Raw genomic sequence first — 20,976 nt, forward strand, 5'->3', positions numbered from 1 at the left:
TGTGTGTATGTGTGTGTGTGTGTGTGTGTGTGTGTGTGTGGCTGGACGAATATATGGCAGATATATATGGAACACACACATACATTGAAGTTCACTTCCACTTTTGTTCTAAAGGCACCGTGGAAGGTGAACTGCATACAGAATCAAAAAAATTGCCTTGCTATGATGGATCCTAAGACTCCGTAGCACCAGAAGCAATAAAACTCTGTACTGTTTTATTTTTTCTCCTGAACAGATTTTGATAAATCTCATTATGCCATTTATGCCTATCAGGCCTGTGCTGCAGTATCCTCTCATTAAAGTAAAGGCTATAAACTCATAGAATAAGGTAGCTTTTTAAAACACCTTACTAATTATTTTAACTTGCCCAGAACGTACATGTGCTTCCAGAGAGAGGAAGAGACTGGGAGGGAGTAAAAGCACCTGTGAGGGGGTGTGATCATGGCCCAACACCTTTCTTTCATTTCTCCACCCATCAGGATCATGGGCACACACACACATGTTCCTGGTATGTCTTTCAAACCACTGATGCCAAGATTCAAACTGTAGTCAGCCATGTATAAAATACAGCTCCCTTGGGACCAGCAGTTAGCATAATGGCTATGTCGCTGGACTCCCACATAGTCAACTACAGTTCGCATCCCGAACCCGGTGGCTTAAAATTCATGCTGGGCGCGTGTGCATGTGTGCCCAAGATCCCAAGAGGAGAATGGAGAAGGGATTACGGTGTGGCCTTCCCCTCTGGGGGGTGATTTCTCGCTTTCTGTCTGTCTGTCTCTCTCTGCCTATCTGGCAAGCGCACGCGCCCTATAGCAAAAACTTCTAAAAAAAAAAAAATACAGCTCCCTCCACACAGCGCTTAACCACTGTCCCTTAGGCTGGTCCAAGCCCTTAATATTTTTAATGATTCTGGGTCAGCAGGTGGTATGGTGGTTAAGTGCACTGGATTCCCACGTGGCTGCCCTTGGTTTGAGTCCTGGACCTGGCGGTTTGCTTTCTCACTTTCCCTTTTTTTTTTCTCTCTGTCTCTGTCTGGTCAAATAAAAAAAAATAATGATAACAAATGGAATTAAATAAATAAATAATTATTTTAAATTATTTTAATGATGTTTATGTTAAAATATTTTTAAGGACATATTTTGTCAGGTATAATATTTAATTTTTTTTAAAGAGAGATTTTTGCTACAAGGCGCACCTGCTTGCCAGAGAGACAGAACAGAACGCAAGAAATAACCCCCCAAGGGGGATGGCCATGCTGCAATCTCTGCTTTTTCATTCTCCTCCTGGGATTTTGGACATGCACACACATGCACCTGGCATGAGTTTTAGGCTGCTAGGTCCGGGACTTAAACCACGGTTGACTATGTGGGAGTCCAGCAACATAACTATTATAGCATCTGCTGGTTCCAATTATTTTTTATTTTATCAAATGTAATATTTACGTACTTTTTATTTGGATTTAGTGGTTTATGGACAGTTTAAATGCACACTATGGTCATGCGATTGTGGTCTCGATGGTCTACGAACCCCCATGTAGACTCTCCTTTGTTCCCCCATAGGCTGTGTGTCTCTGGCTCCCAGGTAGTCCCAGCAGCCCTCCCCGCCTCTGCCCTGCCAGGCCCCGATGGCACAGGGATCGCCGACCTCACACCACGCTCATCCCTGGAGGAAGAGGTTTACGACATGGATGGAAAGATTGAAGAATATTTTGCTTTCGACAGAAAAGAAGAGTAAATACAATTTTATTTGATATTGACTTCTTAGTACGCGCATATTTGACAGTCCTTTTTGTTATATGGTCACTTAGTATTTTCTCTGTTTTCACTCATCTAAAAGATTTCTACTCTTTTGAGAGTACTGTAGTTCCCAAAGCTTGTAGATTTTAAGCAGTAAATATTGGGTCATCGGAAAAGTCATGATGCATTTTTTTGCATAGAAAAATCATAGAAAAATACGTCTTGACTTTTCCAACGACCCAGTATATACGCTGGAGTAATGCTCCCCTGTCTTCTTGAGAAGCATCACACAGACGGCAAGCAGGGGTTGTGTTCATCACGCTACGAAAATGGACAAGGTTCCTAGTGGCTATCGTTCTCGGGGGACCTCGCTACTCTATATCTGGCTGCTCAGAAGGGCAAAGGAGAAGTTCTAATCTTTGCCCTAAATGCATACTTATTCTTAAACAGAAGCTATAAATACTGTGGTAAGAATTTGTCTCCTGGTTGAAAATTGAGACATTAGAAAGTAACAGTGTGCCAAATCAAGCCTTAACAAACTTAAGAAAATTGAAAGTACAAGAGAACTTCAAAAGGTCATGGAAAAAATGGAATTACAGTACAAGGTAATTTGGGTGCAAAAAATGTTTAAATACATGCATAGTTTTTTCATAAAATGCATTTTCTCATGAACAGTTTGAAGAGCTCTTACATATCAAGTATCTTTTCTTTTCTTTTTTTTTTTGGAGAAGTTTTTGCTATAGGGCACATGTGCTCACCAGAGAGACAGAGAAAGACAGAAAGACAGAAAGTGAGAAATCACCCTCCAGGGGGGATGGCCACACCGCAATCCCTTCTCCTCCATTCTCCTCTTGGGATCTTGGGCATGCACACGCGCCTGGCGTGAGTTTGAGCCACTGGGTCCAGGACTTGAACCGCGGTCGACTACATGGGAGTCCAGCCACATAGCCATTACGCTAACTGCTGGTTTCTCAAGTATCTTTTCTGACCACACTGGTATAAAACTAGAAACCAGTAACAGAAGGAAAATGGGAAAATTCACAAATATGTAGAAATTAAACATTATTATTTTCTTAATTGCCAGAAGGCACTGATGCTTCCTAGACAGAGAGTAAACACTACCGGGGGCGTGGTCCCACTGCAATCCTTTCTCTCTGTTTCTCCACCCTGCCAGGATTTGGGGCGCACTTGCACACGTGCCTGGCGTATATTTCAAGCCAGGGCTGGGATTGGAACTGCAGCTGTTAGAATCCAATTTCCCACACACAGGGCGTACCTACTGCTCCTGGGTCAGCTCTGAGCAACATCCTTTTGAACAACAAACGGGTTAAAGGAAACATCAAAAAGGAAATTAACAAAAAAAAAAAAAATCTTGAGACAAATGAAATGGGAACACAGGATATCAACTTATGGGACAGAGAAAGGCAGTTCCAAGAGGGAACTTGATAGCTATAGATGCCTATAATAAGTAAAAAGGTCTCTAGTAAATGACTGAACTTTATACATGAAGGACAGGAAAAAGAACAAACCAAGCCCACAGTTAGTAGGTAGAAGAAAGAAAATCACAAAGGTCAGAGCAGAAATAAATGAAATAGACTAGAAAAAGCAATAGAACAGATTCCTGAAACGTAGGTTTATTTTTGTATTGGTTTGTTCCCCTCCCCAGCTTTACTGAAATAGAAATGATGAATAGAAGTGTACGTATTTAAAGAAAAGGGGGCTAGCCCCGTAGCCTTCTGGTTAGAGGAACCAGACCCCACGTGACTGACATGGTTTGAATCCTGACAATAGTGTCTTTTTTTTTTTTTTTGAGAGGTTTTTTGCTATAGGGCGCGTGCGTGCGCCAGACAGACAGAGACATAGAGACAGAAAGCGAGAAATCACCCCCCAGAGGGGATGGTCACGCCCAATCCCTTCTCCTCCATTCTCCTCTTGGGATCTTGGGCACGCACGCACACGCACCGGGTCCGGGACGCGAACCGTGGTCGACTACGTGGGAGTCCAGCGATATAGCCATTATGTTAACTGCTGGTTCCCGAATCCTGACAATAGTGTCTTGAGAAACACTCTGGGTGCATGTATGTGCATGCCTAAAAATCTCGAAAGGAGGGAGAAATGGGGGAGAAGGGATTGTAATGTGAGCATGCCCCATTGCAGGGTGCTTTCTCTGTCTCTCTCTCTCTCTCTGTGTCTCTCTCTCTCTGTGTCTCTCTCTCTGACAAGTACACATGACCTCTGACAGTTAAAACGACAACAACAATGTGCTGTTTAAAAAAGGCATACTGTATTTATTAACACGTATGAATGAACATAATGGATATGTGGTAGTTAGAAGGAATTAACTTTAACCGTTGAGTCTTTCAGTAATTAGAGCGGGTCTTTATCTTTAGTGATGAGGCATGTCCTGAACAGACGCCAGCTCATCGCCGTGGAAAGTGGCAGAAACATGGACTTCCTCCCGTTTCCCCTCATGACTGCATCAAAGATGCGGTGGTGTCCGAAGTGTTTGATCATGTCTGGAAAAATGCGGTAGAAATATTGGAGGAACTGATTAGAAAAAAGTGGGAAACTACACTCACAGGTATTTATGGGTGGGATTTGGCCCAGTGAAAAGAAAAAAAAAACTCTGACTCTCAGGGGGAAGAGAAGTGAGCTTCATTCAAAAGTGGTCCTCAATCACTTTACTGTGTTTTGAGTTATGAAGAAAATTAAGAAAATAATAATACATATGTACTGTGGGGAAAAAGCACTGAAATACATAAGATCAGAAGCCGCTTTTGTGTTGTGGCTGAAAAAACTTACCTAATGAATCTCTGATAATGGAATATTTGATTTTCATTATGTATAACATTGTTTATAAAATAAAATGTATACGTAGCTACTTTAATAATAATTTCACTTAAACTACTTAAAACTGAGTAGAAATCAATCAGAAAAATCAGTGGTAGACATTAATGATTAACTTTATATAATTATTGTTTACTATAAGGATTAATCATGCTAGTTTAAATTTTTTTTTTCCAGCTGAAGGGATTAGTTGGGTTTTATAAAATACTGAGAATATGTATATCTTTTTTTTTTTTTGGAGAAGATTTTGCTATAGGGTGCATGCACTTGCCAGAAAGACAGAGAGAGACAGAGAGACAGAAAGGGAGAAATTACCCCCCGGGGGGATGGCCACGCCATAATCCCTTCTCCTCCATTCTCCTTTTGGGATCTTGGGCACTCATGTACACGTGCCTGGCTTGAGTTTAAGCCACCGGGTCCAGGACTTGAACCGTGGCTGACTACATGGGAGTCCAGTGACATAGCCATTACGCTAACTGCTAGTCCCTGTTTTTTTTTTTTTCCTACCAGTGGCTATCGCATAGACTGATGGTAAGTTAAGAGCAAATATTCTCTTCGAAAAATGAATTTTAAGAATATGTATTAATCTCATGTTTTTTATACTGATCTCCCTTTTGACACAGAAATTAAAAAACAGAAAGAAAAGTTGAAAGTAGCTGAAAATAAACCTGCAAATACACTCCTTTCCCGTATTAACGCCGACGTTTTAAGTGTTCCCCCGTCCAGAAGTTCTGAAACTCGCAGCGTATCTCTAGCTTCTCATCTGAATCCACCCCAGGTAGGTGCTTTTATGCTAGACCCTCTCTTTCCTTCCGTCTTTATGTCACTCACCTCAGTTTGTCATGTACCATCCTGTTAAATTCTATTACCAAGATACTTGGGGTCTGTTTGTCCATAAGGCTAAAATGTGTTACCATTATTTCATGACATCTGATAGAATCATCGCATTTGTTAATGAAGCACAGGCACTCAGATACTGCTTGGAAATGTGGAGTTGTTTGTTATATTTTAGGAGAGAAAAAAAAATGCTTTCCACCTCACATTTTTAGCTAATTTCATGGTAATAAATGATCTCCTTTCCCCCTCCAAAATGATAGAAAAAAGCAATGAATGTATGAATGTACATTGAGTTCATTTAACATTCATTTAACAGTTACTGGTTATTTTTTTTGGAGAGTTTTTTTTGTTTTTTTGTTTTTGTTTGTTTGTTTGTTTGTTTTTTGTTTGTTTGTTTTGCTCTAGGGCATGTGTGCTCACCAGAAAGACAGAGAGAGACAGCGAGACAGACAGAAAATGAGAAATCACCCCCCAAGGGGGATGGCCATGCCACAATCTCTTCTCTTCCCTTCTCCTTTTGGGATCTTGGGCATGTTCGCACACGTGCCCAGTGTGAGTTTAAGCCACCGGGTCCGAGACTTGAACCATGGTCAATTACATGGGAGTCCAACCATAGCCATTACACCAATTGCTGGTCCCACATTTACTACATTTTTATTAAGTGTACTTACAGTAGGTGTTCTTAGGAAGTATAGAGATGAATAAAACTAGGTCCCTGACCTAGTCAAACAAAAATAGTAACACAAGGTCAGATGCAATGTGTTTTGGGGGGAAAAGTGTTATAGAAGAATCAAGGTGAAAATGATTCATCCTAGGTCGAGGATGAGGGTTGTCCTTTAATGGTAGAGGTGAAATGTGAGCAGATGAACAAATGAGTAAGATTTTTGTGGGTGAGAATTCTGGGTAGGCCATTTCAAGTCAAGCAAAGGCATGGATGAATGGAAGATGGGATGTATTCGGGGACCAGTGATTGGACTCCGAGTTTGGAAGACAGGAATCTAGAAATAGCAGGACACACTGACAAGATCAAGGGATTTGGAATAGAGGCCCATGTACAGTATTATTTTTCAGCGTGTTAATTTTTCTAAATTTTAGTGTCATTGTATGTATAAGGATAATAGTATGTTGCCCAAGTGATTGTTGTATGGCTAAAATCATAGAACTGCGTGAGAGTTCTGACCTAGAATCTGGCATCCACTAAGCACTTACCAACGTTTCCTTGAATTGCATCTTTCTTCAAATATCAAGTAGCAGGTGAGGCTAGAAAGGTGGTCCTGCTCATGGGAGGGCTTCATTGTTGCTAAGGAGTTTGGACTTTATGTTTCAAACAGCTCATCTTGTGTGGGGAGCACAGAAGGACAAGATGGTGTCTTTGTCCTTGTTTTGTTACTAACAGAGGTACCGAGGCTGGTGAAGTATAAATAGGTTTAATTACTCACAATTCTGTTGGCTGGAAAGTCCAAGAGTCTCATGAAATGGGAAAAGGCAGAACTTTCAGTAAAGCTTAGCTGTATCCATGTGGTTTTCTCCTTGCCATTCTGGTCTCATTCCCTCTGCTGGTATACCCACCATCACTCGGTCATAGAGGCTTAATAGCATTTTCACACTCAAAGGCCTTACCCTGGGACACCAAAACTAAATTTTCACCTAGTACCTTTACAATACAATCAATACAATTAAGTCCCAATACCTGAGTTTCTGGGAGATACCCAGTCACCACACAGTAAGACCAAATTCTACAACATGAAACTTTAGGGGACAAACCATGTTTTAAACCATAATGCAGGAATCCTGGTCTTGAGCTACATACAATTTACAATCTAGTTGGAGGGAATCGGCAATACCAAATGATACTACACACATACACAACCAACACACACACACACACGTAAGGCAAACGTAATTGATAGCAGAGTGACTGCGAGTTTGGGCTTTGTGTAGAGCCTGCAAGTTTCGAGCCCAGTGTCACTATTTATTAACTCCATGGTCTTGTATCTGTCCCCTTCTGTCAAATTTTAATTTTATTACATGTTGAGTCTATGACGTAGAAAGCCATGAGAATTAAAGAACTGAAAGAAACATTTAGTATCGTTGTGGCATAGAGTAAGCGCTCAAAAATTGTTTGCTCTTATTGTTATAATCAGATGCTAAATATGTATTATATAAGAGGACTTTAGAAGTCTGTGGAAAAATGAAACTAAATCATGAGTTTATTTTGGTACACAAATTTCAAAATTCACGTGTAATTTTTTTGTATTATACATTCCCGTGAACCTTTTGAAGACCTTTGGATATTATATTGCATATGATGATTTGTAACTAGACATGTTTAGATCATAAGTTCTGTGGGGTTGAGAGAAATAGCATACCTTTTACGTAATAGAGTAAGACATGAACTAAGCCCTAAAGGATATGTAAGATGTTTTTTAAGCTGAAAAAGAAAAGAGAGTTTATTCAAGACAGAGACAAAAATACACACCTAGCACAGGACGAAATATATAAAATGACTTCTTTTTTTTTTAAGTTTTTTTTGCCACTAGGCGCATGCACTCACCTGGTAGACAGAGACGTGAAAGGGAAAGTGAGAAATTACCCTCTGGAAAATGGCCATGCTGCAATCCCATCTCCTCCATTCTCCTCCTGGGATTTTGGGCATGCATGAACATGCCCCTGGTATGATTTTCAAGCCATTGGGTCCGGGACTGGAATCATGGTTGGCCATGTGGGAGTCCAGCATCTTAACCGGCATGCCATCTGCTCTGATGGGCTTTATACAGTATTTCACACTTTATTTAACTGCAGTATGAATCTCATAAAAACAAAAGTTGATGACAGTAGGGCCAGCAGATGATGTGGTGGTTAAGGTGCTGGACTCCCACATAGCCAACAGCAGTTTGAGTCCCAGGCATGGTGGCTTGAAAATCATACCAGATATGTGTGCATGAGTGCCCCCAATCAGGACATGAATGGAGGGAAAGGATTATGGCATGGCCATCTCCCCTGTGGGGAGGGGGTGATTTCTTGCTTTTTGTCTTTGTCTCTCTGGCGAGTGCACACATCCTATAACAAAAATCTCTCTTAAAAAAAATTAGTACTTCTGCTTTCACAAATGTCATCTAATTTAATTCTCACAATAGCTCTATGAAATATCTTTATTTCCCAACTTAAAGAGAAGGAAATGAAAACTCCAAGAGCAAAGTTGTCTTTCCAAGGTCACCAACCAAGGAAGCAGTTAGAGTTGGGATTCTGTGTAAGCTTTTGAGACCTTGTGTTTGGGTTCTTTCCGGAATGTTCTGGGAATAAAACTTGGACTGGTGTGAAGGATTTGATAGGAGATGCAGACTGGCTTAGAGCCATGAGACCTTCCCTTCCCAGGTCCTCCCTCCCCCTTTGTCATCCATGTGCCCTGGAGGCTGATCTGTGTCAGAGGACTGTGTCTCTTACCGTCCGGTTTCTGGGAGCTCAGTGTGTGAGAGGAGAAGGGGACCCGGCTATTTTCCTCAGGCTTCCCTGCAAGGTGCTGGTAGGTTGGTAGTATTTATCTCTGGGCAGTCACTTCCTTCGGATGCTAGAAATCTCTCTTCTGATTCTTGCCTGAGTTTCTAATGAGTCTCCACTGCTCAGAGCCTTATGGAATTAGCCAATTCTTTAAGTTCTTTTCTCACAGTTCCATAAAATGTAGTGGCTATATTAGCTTTTCCCCAAATTCACAGTTGGAGTTTGCTGTTTATTCCCTGCTGGTTCCTGATAGGCCTCAATAATGGGGATAGTTAGATATTTCTTTTCTTCTTTTTTTTTCTTTTTTAGAGAGAGATTTTTTGCTGTAGGGTTTGTGCACTCTCCAGAGAGACAGAAAGTGAGAAATCACTGCCCCCCCCCCCCAAGGGGGCCACGCCGCAATCCCTTCTCCTCCAGTTTTCTCTCGGGATCTCGGCCAGGCTCGCACATACACCCAGAGTGAGTTTTAAGCGGCCAGATCCGGGACTCGAATCGTGTTTGACTACTTGGGAGTCCAGTGATGTAACCATTATGGTCTCTGTAACATCTGCTGGTCCAAGAGCTAGACATTCCTTAATTTGTATTTTGATTGTTTTTATTTTATTAGATTCCTCGCTTCTCCAGCAATTTTTATAGTGATTTGAACGGCGTGATGACAATTCAAGCAAAACCACTTCAGCAGAGACCTACCTATTTTGCAGACAGAACCCAGTAAGCGTAAGAAATAACCACCTAGCCTCTTCCCTATCCTGGAAACACCTGAGCACTGCAGGCTACAGGCGACCTGAGATAACGAGGACCCCGTTTAGCCCCGTGCTCTGACAAGGCCAAGCTACTTTCCAGGGAGAATACAGCCTGGGTTGGGAGTGATGAGAACAGGGATGGAGCTGTGCATCCCTAATCTTGTGGATTTTACTATTTAATGCACTGAGAAATTTAGCTCTTTTTTTTCCTATGGTTCATTCTTCACTGAAATTGGGCTCTACCATTATTCTCTTTACTTTTATGCCACAGGGTCTTTGATTCTGTTAGTGAGTGTGACAGTATCCTCCCAGCCCTTACACTGGAGTAACTAGCTGGGTTTCCCTCCTAGGAATGAGCAAGAAGACAAATCATTGGGCACTGGGGGCAATGCTCTTTTCTCTGCACGCCACCGACTGGGACGAATCTTAGATACTCGAGGATCACAGACTTCCGCGAAGAAAACACCGGTGCATAGGAGATTGCCGTCTCTTGCTTCAGAGACACAGAGAATAAAGACCCCTAATGTGTACAGTGATGAAGTTCTTAGGGGAACAAAACTGTAAGTCTTGTTTCTCTCATGGTAAACTTTTAAAGGTCACGTAGAACAGAGATATTTGTCCTTTAGAGTCTATGGATTGTTCTAGAGAAGGCATCCTCTGTTAAATTTTTTTAAAAATAATTATTTTATTTGACTTTATTTATTTTAATTTGATCAGAGAATGGGGAGAGAAAGAGAGAGAAGGAAAGTGAGAAAGCAAGCCGCCAAGTCCAGGACTCCAACAGTGGTCAGCCACATAGGACTCCAGTGCTCTCATCCACCACACCACCGGCTGGCCCCTCCTCTGTTAAATTTTATGTATTTGCTTTTCTAGTGAGTTCATTAATTCGAGTATATCAAATTAAATCCAGTAGTATACCTAGCTGTGTACCAGAATATAGAGTCAGGCAGCATGACTGTGGCGCGGACAGCTGAAGGAATGAGACTCTGGTGGTGGGTGACCTTGGGTGGATGCCAGTGGCCTTTTCTGTAAAACTAATAATTCATGCTTTTAAATGACATAATTAACACTTTTTTTTTCAGTTGCCAGAAAATGTGTGCATACGCCAGAGAGAGACAGACAGGGGGAAAGTACCCACCACTGCGGCGTGGTCATGCTGCAATCCCATTTCTCCATCGTGTCGGGATTTGGGCACACACACCTGTCTGCTGTGTTTTTTCAAGTATCCAGGACAGGCTATAATCTGTGGTTTGCCATCTGGGATCTGGCTCCCTGGCTTCAGGGCTAGCCCCATAATTAATACTTTTTATGAGGAAGTTTAAGTAATAACAAAATTACACTCATAATAGCATCGAGTGTTTCTTGATTGCTTTCTTTGTTATTGGCAGCAGATAAATGAATTATATTTATTAATTTATTTAGTCTCCACAACAAAGCTTTCAAGTTGGGATTTATATTATCTCAGATCTAAGATGAGGAAACAGAGGCTGGAAGAAGTAGAATAATTTGCCAAAGGTTATCCTTATGGGAAAAGGCAGAGCTGAGCACTCGTTACATACTGTGCTTTATTGTTCTCTGATTAGGTCAGTAATTTGGCAACTCCTTAGGAGAGGAGCTAGATTTCTGTTTCTTCTGTGTTCAGCAGTGACTAGCACAGTTGAGCACTTCATTGATCCAGACCAGCAGTCATTGCTAAACTCAGAGGGGATGAGCTGCTGATCCCCACCTACATGTGTCTTCCTGAAACTTGGCTGGTTCTACTTGAGCATCGTACGTGGTAGGCAGATTGTCATTAATGGCTCAGATTTGGATGCGGGAAGATGGCATAGCATAAAGTAGGACCTTCTCTGAGACACACCCACATGGGACAGTTGCAGGTACCTGGCCAGAGACATTCCCGAGTGCCTGCAGCACGCCTCTGCCCATGTCTGCACCGACTGAGCCTGAGGATGGGTTGCAGCAATAGGAAACGGTCAGGGGTGCTGTGTCTCTGTCTCTCTCTCTCTCGCTCACTCAGGGAATAAGTAAGAAAATAGCTCAGGGGGCACCAAGTAGCATGGTAGTTAATGTACTAGGCTCCCACATGGGCAATTGTGGTTCGAGTGTCAGACCTGGCAACTTGAAAATCATGCCAGGTATGTGAGCATGCATGTCCAAAGTCCCAGGAGGATAATGGAGGAGAGGGGGTTGGAGCAGTGCCATCCTCTCTGGGGGGTGATATCTCACTTTCCTTCTCACTGTCTCTCCTCTGGCTCACACCCCATATAGCAAAAATCTTTTTTTTAAAAGGTTTTTTAAAAAAAAAAAAAAATGAGAGAGGGACCAGCAGTTAGTGTAATGGCTATGTCACTGAACTCCCATGTAGTTGACCGTGGTTCAAGTCCCGGACCTGGTGACTTAAACTCACACTGGGCACATGTGCACGTGTGCCCAGAGGAGAATGGAGAAGGGATTGTGGCATGGCCATTGCCCCCAGGGGCGAATTTCTCGCTTTCTGTCTCTCTGTCTTTCTGTCAAGCGCACGTGCCCTATAGCAAAAACCTCTCCTAAATAAATAAATACATAAGTGAGAGAAAATAGCTCAGATTGGGGGCCCCTTGGTAGGATCTATCCCTCTGTCTGCCCTGAGTGCTCAGTACTGCATTGTTGTGTTTGTAGACAAACTGGCACGGACCACGCGTCCTCCCCTGCAGCTCCAACCACCCGGAGCAGGTTTCCTCCAATAGGCCCAGAGACCGGGGAGCAACACCCAGCAATTCCCGGATCCCGCCCTGTTTCTGTAAGACCAATTTTATTATATTCCATTATATTGATATGCAGTGTTTAGAAAGTCTATTGGAAAATAAACACACAAAATGATCTTGGTACTTGCAAATGAAAATAGTAACCTAAAAAATGATCTCATTAGCTACATTCAAATGTCTTCATAATCTGCTTCCAGAAAGCAAATAGCTTGTGAGCTGTTTCGTTAAGGGTGTTTGAGGGTTAATTTGCCATATTGTGATATAAAATCACGGCTTGAACTAAACTAGAAATTTCAAGTAGAATCTACTGGCCAGAATAGTGTAACAAAGGGAAGAGACTGTCTATGTGATTCGAAACAACTTTAATCTCTGTCCTAAGGTTGCTCTTCTCTGTAGAAGGGGCATAATGATTCCCACCTCGAAGAATTGTTATAAAGATTAAATGAACCCGTGTGTGTTAATGCTTGGTGCATATTAAGAGATCAGTATCAGGTCTCATTTTTACAGCCAGACTTTACCCCGTTTATTGCAACATAGAAGCAATATCTTCACTCAAGGTCAACTCAGCCAGGCAGCTGCTTGGGGTCTAGAGAAGGAATGTTACTGGGAGCATAGGTTTCCCCCAGATCCACAGCTGATCCCTCACTTCCCTCTGATACAAGTAACTCTTGTTTGTTTTATAAGACACAGAAAGACCTCAGTTGTAGGAACATAAAAGCCTAAAGAAACCAACAGAGGCAAGGCTTTCTCAGCAATAGAGCTCGTTCCCAGAAGGCAGGAGTCGCAAAGCTTTCATGTTTAATCTTAGAATGAAGTAATGAGAGAAGGCAAATTCCACGTAAACAGGTCTGATGCTTTGCAAATGCAGAATTACATTTCTATTATCATTTAATGTTAAATTGTACATGGTGAAGGTTTTTGATGATTACTTCTAATAGCACTGCTATTTTATATGATTTAATAATGCAGTTATGCAATTAATGTATATCTAAATATGTCTCCTTCATTGACCTTATACTGAGCAATATCTAAATAAAAAATTTTCAAATAAGTAAGTGAATGAATAAATGAGGGGATTGAAGCATAGATAGATTTTCTTTTGTCTTTTCAAAGACCACATTTATTTTAAACAAGAACATAATATCCTTCATTCAGTACAGAGGAAGATACCCACAAAGCCGTGTGCTAAGTGCAATGCCTGACAGCATTGAGCGATCACCTCTTCGAGAAAGAACTATTGCCCTGGAGCAGTTTTCAAGGCCCAGTACAACACAGACATTCCGGGTAGGTTCTCTGTTAATTGTAACTTGGATTTTTAAAAATCTTTGGAAAAAAATAGACAATCATGGTGGTGCATGCTTATAATCTCAGCTACCCTGAAGGCTGAAACAGGAGGATTACAAGTTCAAAGCCAACCTGGCTAACAGGACAAGACTCTGACACTCAAAATAGATCAATAAATATTTGAAAAATGTGGAAAAAGTAAAATGCATCCCTTATTTTACTTTTTTCCTAATAGTCGGATACACCTCGGAAAGCTTCGTTGACCCCCGTGGAATTTGCTGGTCACACCTGGACAGGTCAAAGTATTTTGACAGGTCAGCTTTTTCCCTATATAAATAAAATGATGTAATTTTGTGAGATTTCAAGTTTCAGAAAGCGAAATTGAAGTTTATCTACTTTGATAAGCCTATTTTGATCATGTGAGGGTCATTTCTGCACTGTTATCTTTTAGCAAATACAGGGAAACTTCAGAAAGTCTGTGGCCTGACCTCAGAAATCTCTATCCAAAGCAAACCTGCACAGAGACGCACGTACCTGCTGTTAGGAAAAAAGGGGGGAAATGTCCAAATGCTGTTAATTAACTGGAGACCTCGTTCTTGTAAGAAAAGAAAATGCTGGGACCAGCAGTTAACGTAATGGCTATGTCACTGAACCCCCATGTAGTCGACTGTGGTTTGCGTCCCAGACCTGGTGGCTTAAAAACTCATGCCAGGCGCGTGTGTGTGCATGCCCAAGATCCTGAGAGGAGAACAGAGGAGAAGGGATTGTGGCATGGCCATCCCCCCTGGGGGGTGATTTCTCGCTTTCTGTCTCTCTGTCTCTCTCTGTCTGTCTTGTGAGCACACACGCCCTATAACAACAACAACAAAAAAAAAACTCTCAAAAAAAAAAAAAAAGAGAGAGAAAAGAAAATGCTGTCTTGGGAGAAGTTATCTCTCTCTAGTAGAGAGTTTTTACACTTTCCTTCTAAATAAAACCCAAATTTTAGCTTTCTTTTGGAAGATCAAATAAGAAAAGTGCTAGAAAATTAATTAAAATTTGCTGATCATTTGATAACGTTGCGTTTTTAACAGAAAAATATGTATTCTCAGACTAGCCATGCTGTTCGAAGAATAAGGTTGCAGTTTGAATATGGACCAGTGATGTTTTGCTTTTCAAAACTGTTACCAACACTTTTGTAGCATAGCATCATCGTCATGAGGCCTGTTATTCTGAGATCCGATGCTAGGTCTCCATCCTACTAGCTGAGCTGCCTTAGGAATGTCTCCACCTCCTCTAGGCCTCAATTTATTTGTTGATAACCGACAGGGTAGATAGAATAACGATTGGGAAGTCTGTGTATAAGACGTAGAGAGAAGATGCCAGGCATTCATTGTTCGCTCAAAAATTACGAACCATTTATATTAGAGATAATTTGAAATGTCAAGGAAAATTTAATATTTTTGTTTGTTTTTAAGTTTTTGCCATAGAGTGCATGTGCTCTCCAGAGAGAAAGAGAGAGACACAGAGAGAGAGAAAGTGAGAAATAATTTTTCAGGCGGGCGGACATGCTGCAATCCCTTCTCCTCCAGCTCCTCTTGGAATTTTAGGCATGCACACACATGTCCCTGGTGTGAGTTTCAAGCTGCTAGATCTGGGGCTCCAATCATGGTTGACCATGTGAGAGTCCAGCACCTTAACCACCGTGCCACCTGCTGGCCCCCCAAATGTACTGCTTTAAAGGTGATTTTTTTAAAAAATTGCTATAGGGCTCATGTGCTCATTAAGAGAACCAGAAAGAAAGAAAGTGAGAATGTACCTCCCTCTCACCCCCCCCACCCCCCGCCAGGGACAATGGCCATGCTGCAATCCCATCTCGTCTCTGGAATTTTGGGCACTCATGTACACATGCCCGGAGTGTTTCTCAAGCCCCCAGGTCCAAGACTCAATCTGTGCAGTCAGCCATGTAGAATCCAACTGCCTTAACAACCACGTCTCCTTGTTGGCCCTTAAGGGAAAATTTTAATCTATTATAATGCTAAAAATAAATTTAGTAAAATGTGAGCATCCTATAACACAGATTTGTCACTCTTGGCATCAGACTCTTTATATTGTAGACTTTAGTGATGTCAGGGATCCTTGGGCCCTTTACAACTCTTCTCCTATGCTAATAAGCCGTAGGCTATTGTGACTTGTTTTTTTCTTTTTTTCTAAGTTTGTTTATTTCTTCAATGAGTAAGAGAGTCAGAGCGAGATAGAGACAGAGGTAGAGTCAGCACCTGTAACAGAGTCTTCACACCTTGTGTACCCCCAGCCCCAGCCAGACTCACATCCTGGGGTCGTGTGTGCCTGATGTACGCAGAGAGGGCTACAGACACAACCTGGGGCCTACCCTTGTGGCTCAGACTTGCAGGGCGGTGCGTTTGCTGCTGTGACTTCCTGTCACTTTTCCATGAATGTTCTCCAGCAGGCGTCGCTATCATCCTTGGTGTCAACTGTACTTCCTTTTCTATGATTTTGTTTCTGTTTTGTTTTGTTTTTTAATTTGCCCAAAGGCACATGTGCTTACTGGAGACAGAAAGAGAGAAAAGTGAGAAAGCATCCCCCACGGGGAATGGCCAGGCTGCAATCCCTTCATCTCCATGTCTCTCTCCTTTCAGGATTTAGGGCACTCACGCACATGTTCTCGAGGTGTTTGACCCAACTCGAACAGCGTGGCTGTTCGTGTGGACTGCAGCCACCCTAGCCACCACATCGTAGGCTGGCCCAACATTAGTCATGCCACAGTCTCCTGATTTTAACGTAATTGGAGACGGTCAGGGAGAAAGTAGGTGTTTGAGTTTTTTGTTTGGTTGGTTTTGTTTGTTTGTTTGTTTGTTTTTTAAATTAATCAATAACTATGTACCAAGTAAAGTTCGCTCTGTGCCAAATTGTGTGCAGAAGGCTGGGACTTCAACAACTGGATGCTTTGGTCCGAACCTCAGGGAATATTCGCTCTAGTAGGGAAGATGGAGAAGGCTTTGAGAATGGTGAGCAGGGCCATCCAGCTCAGTACCCAGGTGAATAAAATGGGGCTAAAAGGCTTCCTGGAGGAGACAAACACCCCCTGGCACTTAAGAGAGAAAGGAGTCCAGATTGACAGGAGAGAATTCTGTATATCACCAATAGTTGATTAATTTAATTATGACGTGATTTGCAAAATAGGAAGTGAACATATCTGTTGGATTGTTTTGGGTACCTAGAAGTAAAGGTTAAGAGAGAGAACTAAGTTCTGAACTTGTTTTCAATCCTACTCTGTTGGGGCCGGCAGGTGGTGTGGTGGTTGAGGCACTGGACTCCCTCATGGCCGACCGTGGTTCGAGTCCCAGACCTGGCGGCTTGGTTCTTAGCCCTCCCACGCACCCCTGTGTGTATCTCTCTTGTCAAATTAAAATAAATGAATGGATAAGTAAAAACAAATGAATAATTATTTTTTAAATCTGCACCGTTAATATTTTAGGAAGTACAAGGAGTCTTCAGAAAGTTCATGCAAAATGCATATAATGAAAAACTACATAATTTTCAAAATTTTTCTCACACTAAAATAGACTCATAATGAATTTCATCTTTCTGTGAACATTTCGAAGTTCCTTTTCTGTCAGTGTATTTTCTTATCAGTAACTGAAGGTTGAGGGTCCTTTATCCAAAATGATTGTGACCAGAAGTATTTCAGATTTTGGATTTTTTTTTCAGATATTGGGATATTTGTACATGTATAATGAGGTATCTTGGGGAGGAGAGCCCAACCAAACACAAAATTCATTTATGTTTCATATACACCGTTTCCATATAGCCTAAAGATAATTTCATCTGATATTTTCATACTATAGTCCTTTGGCTATGACTTGTCATATGAGGCCAGAAATGGAATTTTCCATCATAGAATTGTTCAAAATGGTTGTAGAGTATTCCAGGTTTGAGGTTTCAGAATAGGGATGTTCAACCATGATGGACAAGACATCTTTTATTTTTTAGAGAGAATTTTTTTTGTTTTTTGTGTTTTTTTTTTTTTTTTTTTGCTATAGGGTGCATGCACTCGCCAGAAAGACAGAGACAGACAGAGAGACACAAAGCAAAAATTCACCCCCCAGGGTGGTTGGACATGCCACAATCCCTTCTCCTCCAGTCTCCTCTTGGGATCGTGGGCACACACACACATGCGCCCGCCATGAGTTTAGCCACTGCGTCTGGGACTCGAACCGTGGTCGACTACATGGGAGTTCAGCAACATAGCCATTATGCTAACTGCTGGTTCCAAGACCTCTTTTATTTCTAAACAAGTGACCAAAGGTACATAAGAGAGATGTCCCTGTGTTTATGAGGATATATTTGCTTTTTCTCTGATACCCAGGGACATTGCCTCTTTGCTCTCTTTTCTTCCAAGTCAAAAAGCACCAGATGCTGGAAACTTACTGGTGTGACATTTGTTCTTTAGTAGGAAAAAAATAAGGAAGAAGGTGAGGAAGAGGGTATCCCCAGTAGGGAGAAGGATCTCTTAAGGCAACTGGCATTGCTCCTGCTGCTGTGGAGTAGTAGAGCTGCCAGAGTTCCCTATGCAGTCTCCCGGGCCTTAAGACCAACCTCTGCATGGAGGGTTCTTGCAAAATCACCAATAACTGGTAGGCACCTAGGTTTCACTGGTTGGGAACACCTTTCCATTTCTTCAGGTCCCCAGGTGGCAAGTTTTGCATGTAACTATCTCCTGGTGTGTGTAAAAATTACATTCAGAGTTTATTTATTTATTTATTTATTTATTTATTTTCCCTCTTAAAGAAACTGTTGGTGGGACTGTAAACTAGTACAGCCCTCATGGAAAACAGAATACTCCTCCAAAATCTAAAAACTGCCTTCCGACAAACTGATTCTACTATTGAATATACACCCAAAGGAGAGGGAGGGAGTCAGTCTGTGGAAGAGACATTTGCACACCCATGTTTATTTTAGCATTAGTCACATGGATGTGCAGATGTCTCTTCCACAGACTGACTTCCTCTTCTTTGGGTGTATATGTATATATATATATATATATATATATATATAAAATGTACAGAACAATATACATTATATATATATACATATATATATATATACACATATATATATGGAATGTACAGAACAATTCTTTTGAGAGGTTGACTTTTTAATGTTTTAATGAAAATTACAGGTTCACAATATCAGCTGAAATCTTTTCAGAGGACAACTTTGACTTCAAGAAAGAGATTCCAAGTGGCATCTTGATATTACTCCACCAGAACTGCGACTCTTCTTGGGTACCCAAAGTCTCGGGATGCCATTTGTCACTCGAACAGTGGAAGAACAAGTATTATACCATTTATCTGTCTGTCTGACAGTCTATTAGACTACGTGAGAAAAACGCAAGCAAATGAGCAACTTAATTTAGAACCCTTTGCAGTGTAAAGAGAATCAAAGTCAAACTCCCTGAATTTTTTTTACTGGAAGCATTTCTGAAGTTCCTTAGACTTTGCTCAGAAGACCTTAATATGTGTTTGCAATACATTGTTCTATCAGTTACACACATAATACATACGATTGTGTATGTGTACTCACACAAGTTAATATGTAAGAGTATATTATCTATAAATATACCATTTTGTAACTTCGTATCTCGACTATTTTTTTCATCTCATTCTGTTAATAATTTCATGAAAATCTTAAGTCACTGACAGATGTTACTTCCTCCTTGCTGACCCCGTAATCCACTGGCTAAGGAAGCCATATCCCATGTAGCCAGTTGTGGTTCACATCCCTATCTGGTAGCTTGAAAACATGCTGGGTAAGGGGACCAGCAGTTGGCATAATGGCTATGTCTCTGGACTCCCATGTTGTCAATCGCAGTTCAAGTCCTGGACCTGGTGGCTTAAACTCACGCCAGGTGTGTGTGCGTGCGTGCCCAAGATCCTGAGAGGAGAATGGAAGAGAAGGGATTGTGGGGTGGCCACCCCCTCTGGGGGGGATGATTTCTCCCTTCCTGTCTCTTTGTCTGTCTCTGTCTTTTTGGAGAGCTCACACGCCCTATGGCAAAAAACCTCTCCAAAAAAAAGAAAGGTCATATTTAAGATTCTGTCAGTGTAAGATTCAGATCGTCATAGTCAGCAGGCTGACTTTCCTTATGCCTTGTTTTTAACTTTAAAATGCTTTAATTATGAATCTCTTTGGGAAATGTCAGTGGCTGATTCTTCCAAGCCAATTTTACTCTACTAGTTTTCATTTTCAGATTCAGGGAACCTGTTTAAAACTCTCTCACATGTATTGATTTTTGAAGCCAAATATAAATGTAATTAAAATCTAGTGTATATGACTTCATCTTGATTGTTTGCAATTGAAGCGCACTTCGATTGGACGGAAGGCTTTGTAGCAGTGCCCTCCTTGTGTCGCCACGATCTGATCTTTGCCCAGATGTCACCTCTGCAATAAAACCTTCCCTGACCCTTCCCTCTGGACTCTCTGTCTTCTTGCCCTGCGTTGTTTTTTCTTCACAGCATGTTTCCCCCTGACGATACTGTAGACAGTGGAGGTGAGACGAGAAAAGGGAAACTCTCCATTGGATGCAGCTCTAGGTTTGTTTTTCTTTTATCCATGGCCTCCCCATTGTTTTCTGTTAGAGCAATTTAAATTTTCAGACTCATTCTGATATTCTCACATCTCAAATCAGCATGAGTTCTCTTGTATCAGATAATTGTGTTTCAACTGTCTAATTTTGCGGTAGGCCAAAGCAAAGCTTTCTACATGCTTTCGCACACACGTACACACTCACATAATAAGTTACTTTCAGATCTCCTTTTGTCTGTAAAGAGATGAGATCTTCGCCTCCTAATAGATGTCTGGAAATAAAGAAAATGGCCGAGGGAACCAGCAGTTAGCGTGATGGCTATGTCACTGGACTCCCACGTAGTCGACTGCGGTTCGTGTCCCGGACCTGGTGGCTTGAAACTCACGCCGGGCACGTGTGCGTGTGTGCCCAAGATCCCGAGAGGAGAATGGAGGGGAAGGGATTGCGGCGTGACCATCCCCCCTGGGGGGTGATTTCTCGCTTTCTGTCTCTATGTCTCTCTCTGTCTGTCTGGCGAGCGCACGCGCCCTACAGTGAAAATCTCTCCAAAAAAAAAAAAAGAAAAGAAAAGAAAATGGCCGAAAGCCAGCCATGTATCACACTACTAAACACTGTGCATAGGGAGCTGGATCTTACATGGCTGACTACGGTTCAAATCCAGCCTCCATGGCTTGAAAATCACACTGGGACACGTATAC

At 41.7% G+C, this 20,976-nt stretch overlaps 1 protein-coding gene across 1 annotated transcript in view; it reads left to right on the forward strand.

Annotated features, from left to right (window-relative positions):
* FAM149A (family with sequence similarity 149 member A) overlaps nt 1-19,329 on the forward strand; it is a 63,590-nt gene extending 44,261 nt beyond the window's left edge. The window contains 9 exon segments of the mRNA XM_027776597.1: nt 1,560-1,730; nt 4,127-4,317; nt 5,207-5,361; nt 9,526-9,629; nt 10,012-10,221; nt 12,320-12,440; nt 13,561-13,689; nt 13,925-14,003; nt 18,872-19,329. Of these exon segments, the coding sequence (XP_027632398.1) occupies nt 1,560-1,730; nt 4,127-4,317; nt 5,207-5,361; nt 9,526-9,629; nt 10,012-10,221; nt 12,320-12,440; nt 13,561-13,689; nt 13,925-14,003; nt 18,872-18,945 (1,234 nt within the window). The 3' untranslated portion in view covers nt 18,946-19,329.
* Nucleotides 19,330-20,976: the final 1,647 nt, after the last annotated feature.

Source organism: Tupaia chinensis, unplaced genomic scaffold, assembly GCF_000334495.1.
Source record: "Tupaia chinensis unplaced genomic scaffold, TupChi_1.0 Scaffold000685_1, whole genome shotgun sequence".
Classification (NCBI taxonomy): Eukaryota; Metazoa; Chordata; class Mammalia; order Scandentia; family Tupaiidae; genus Tupaia; species Tupaia belangeri.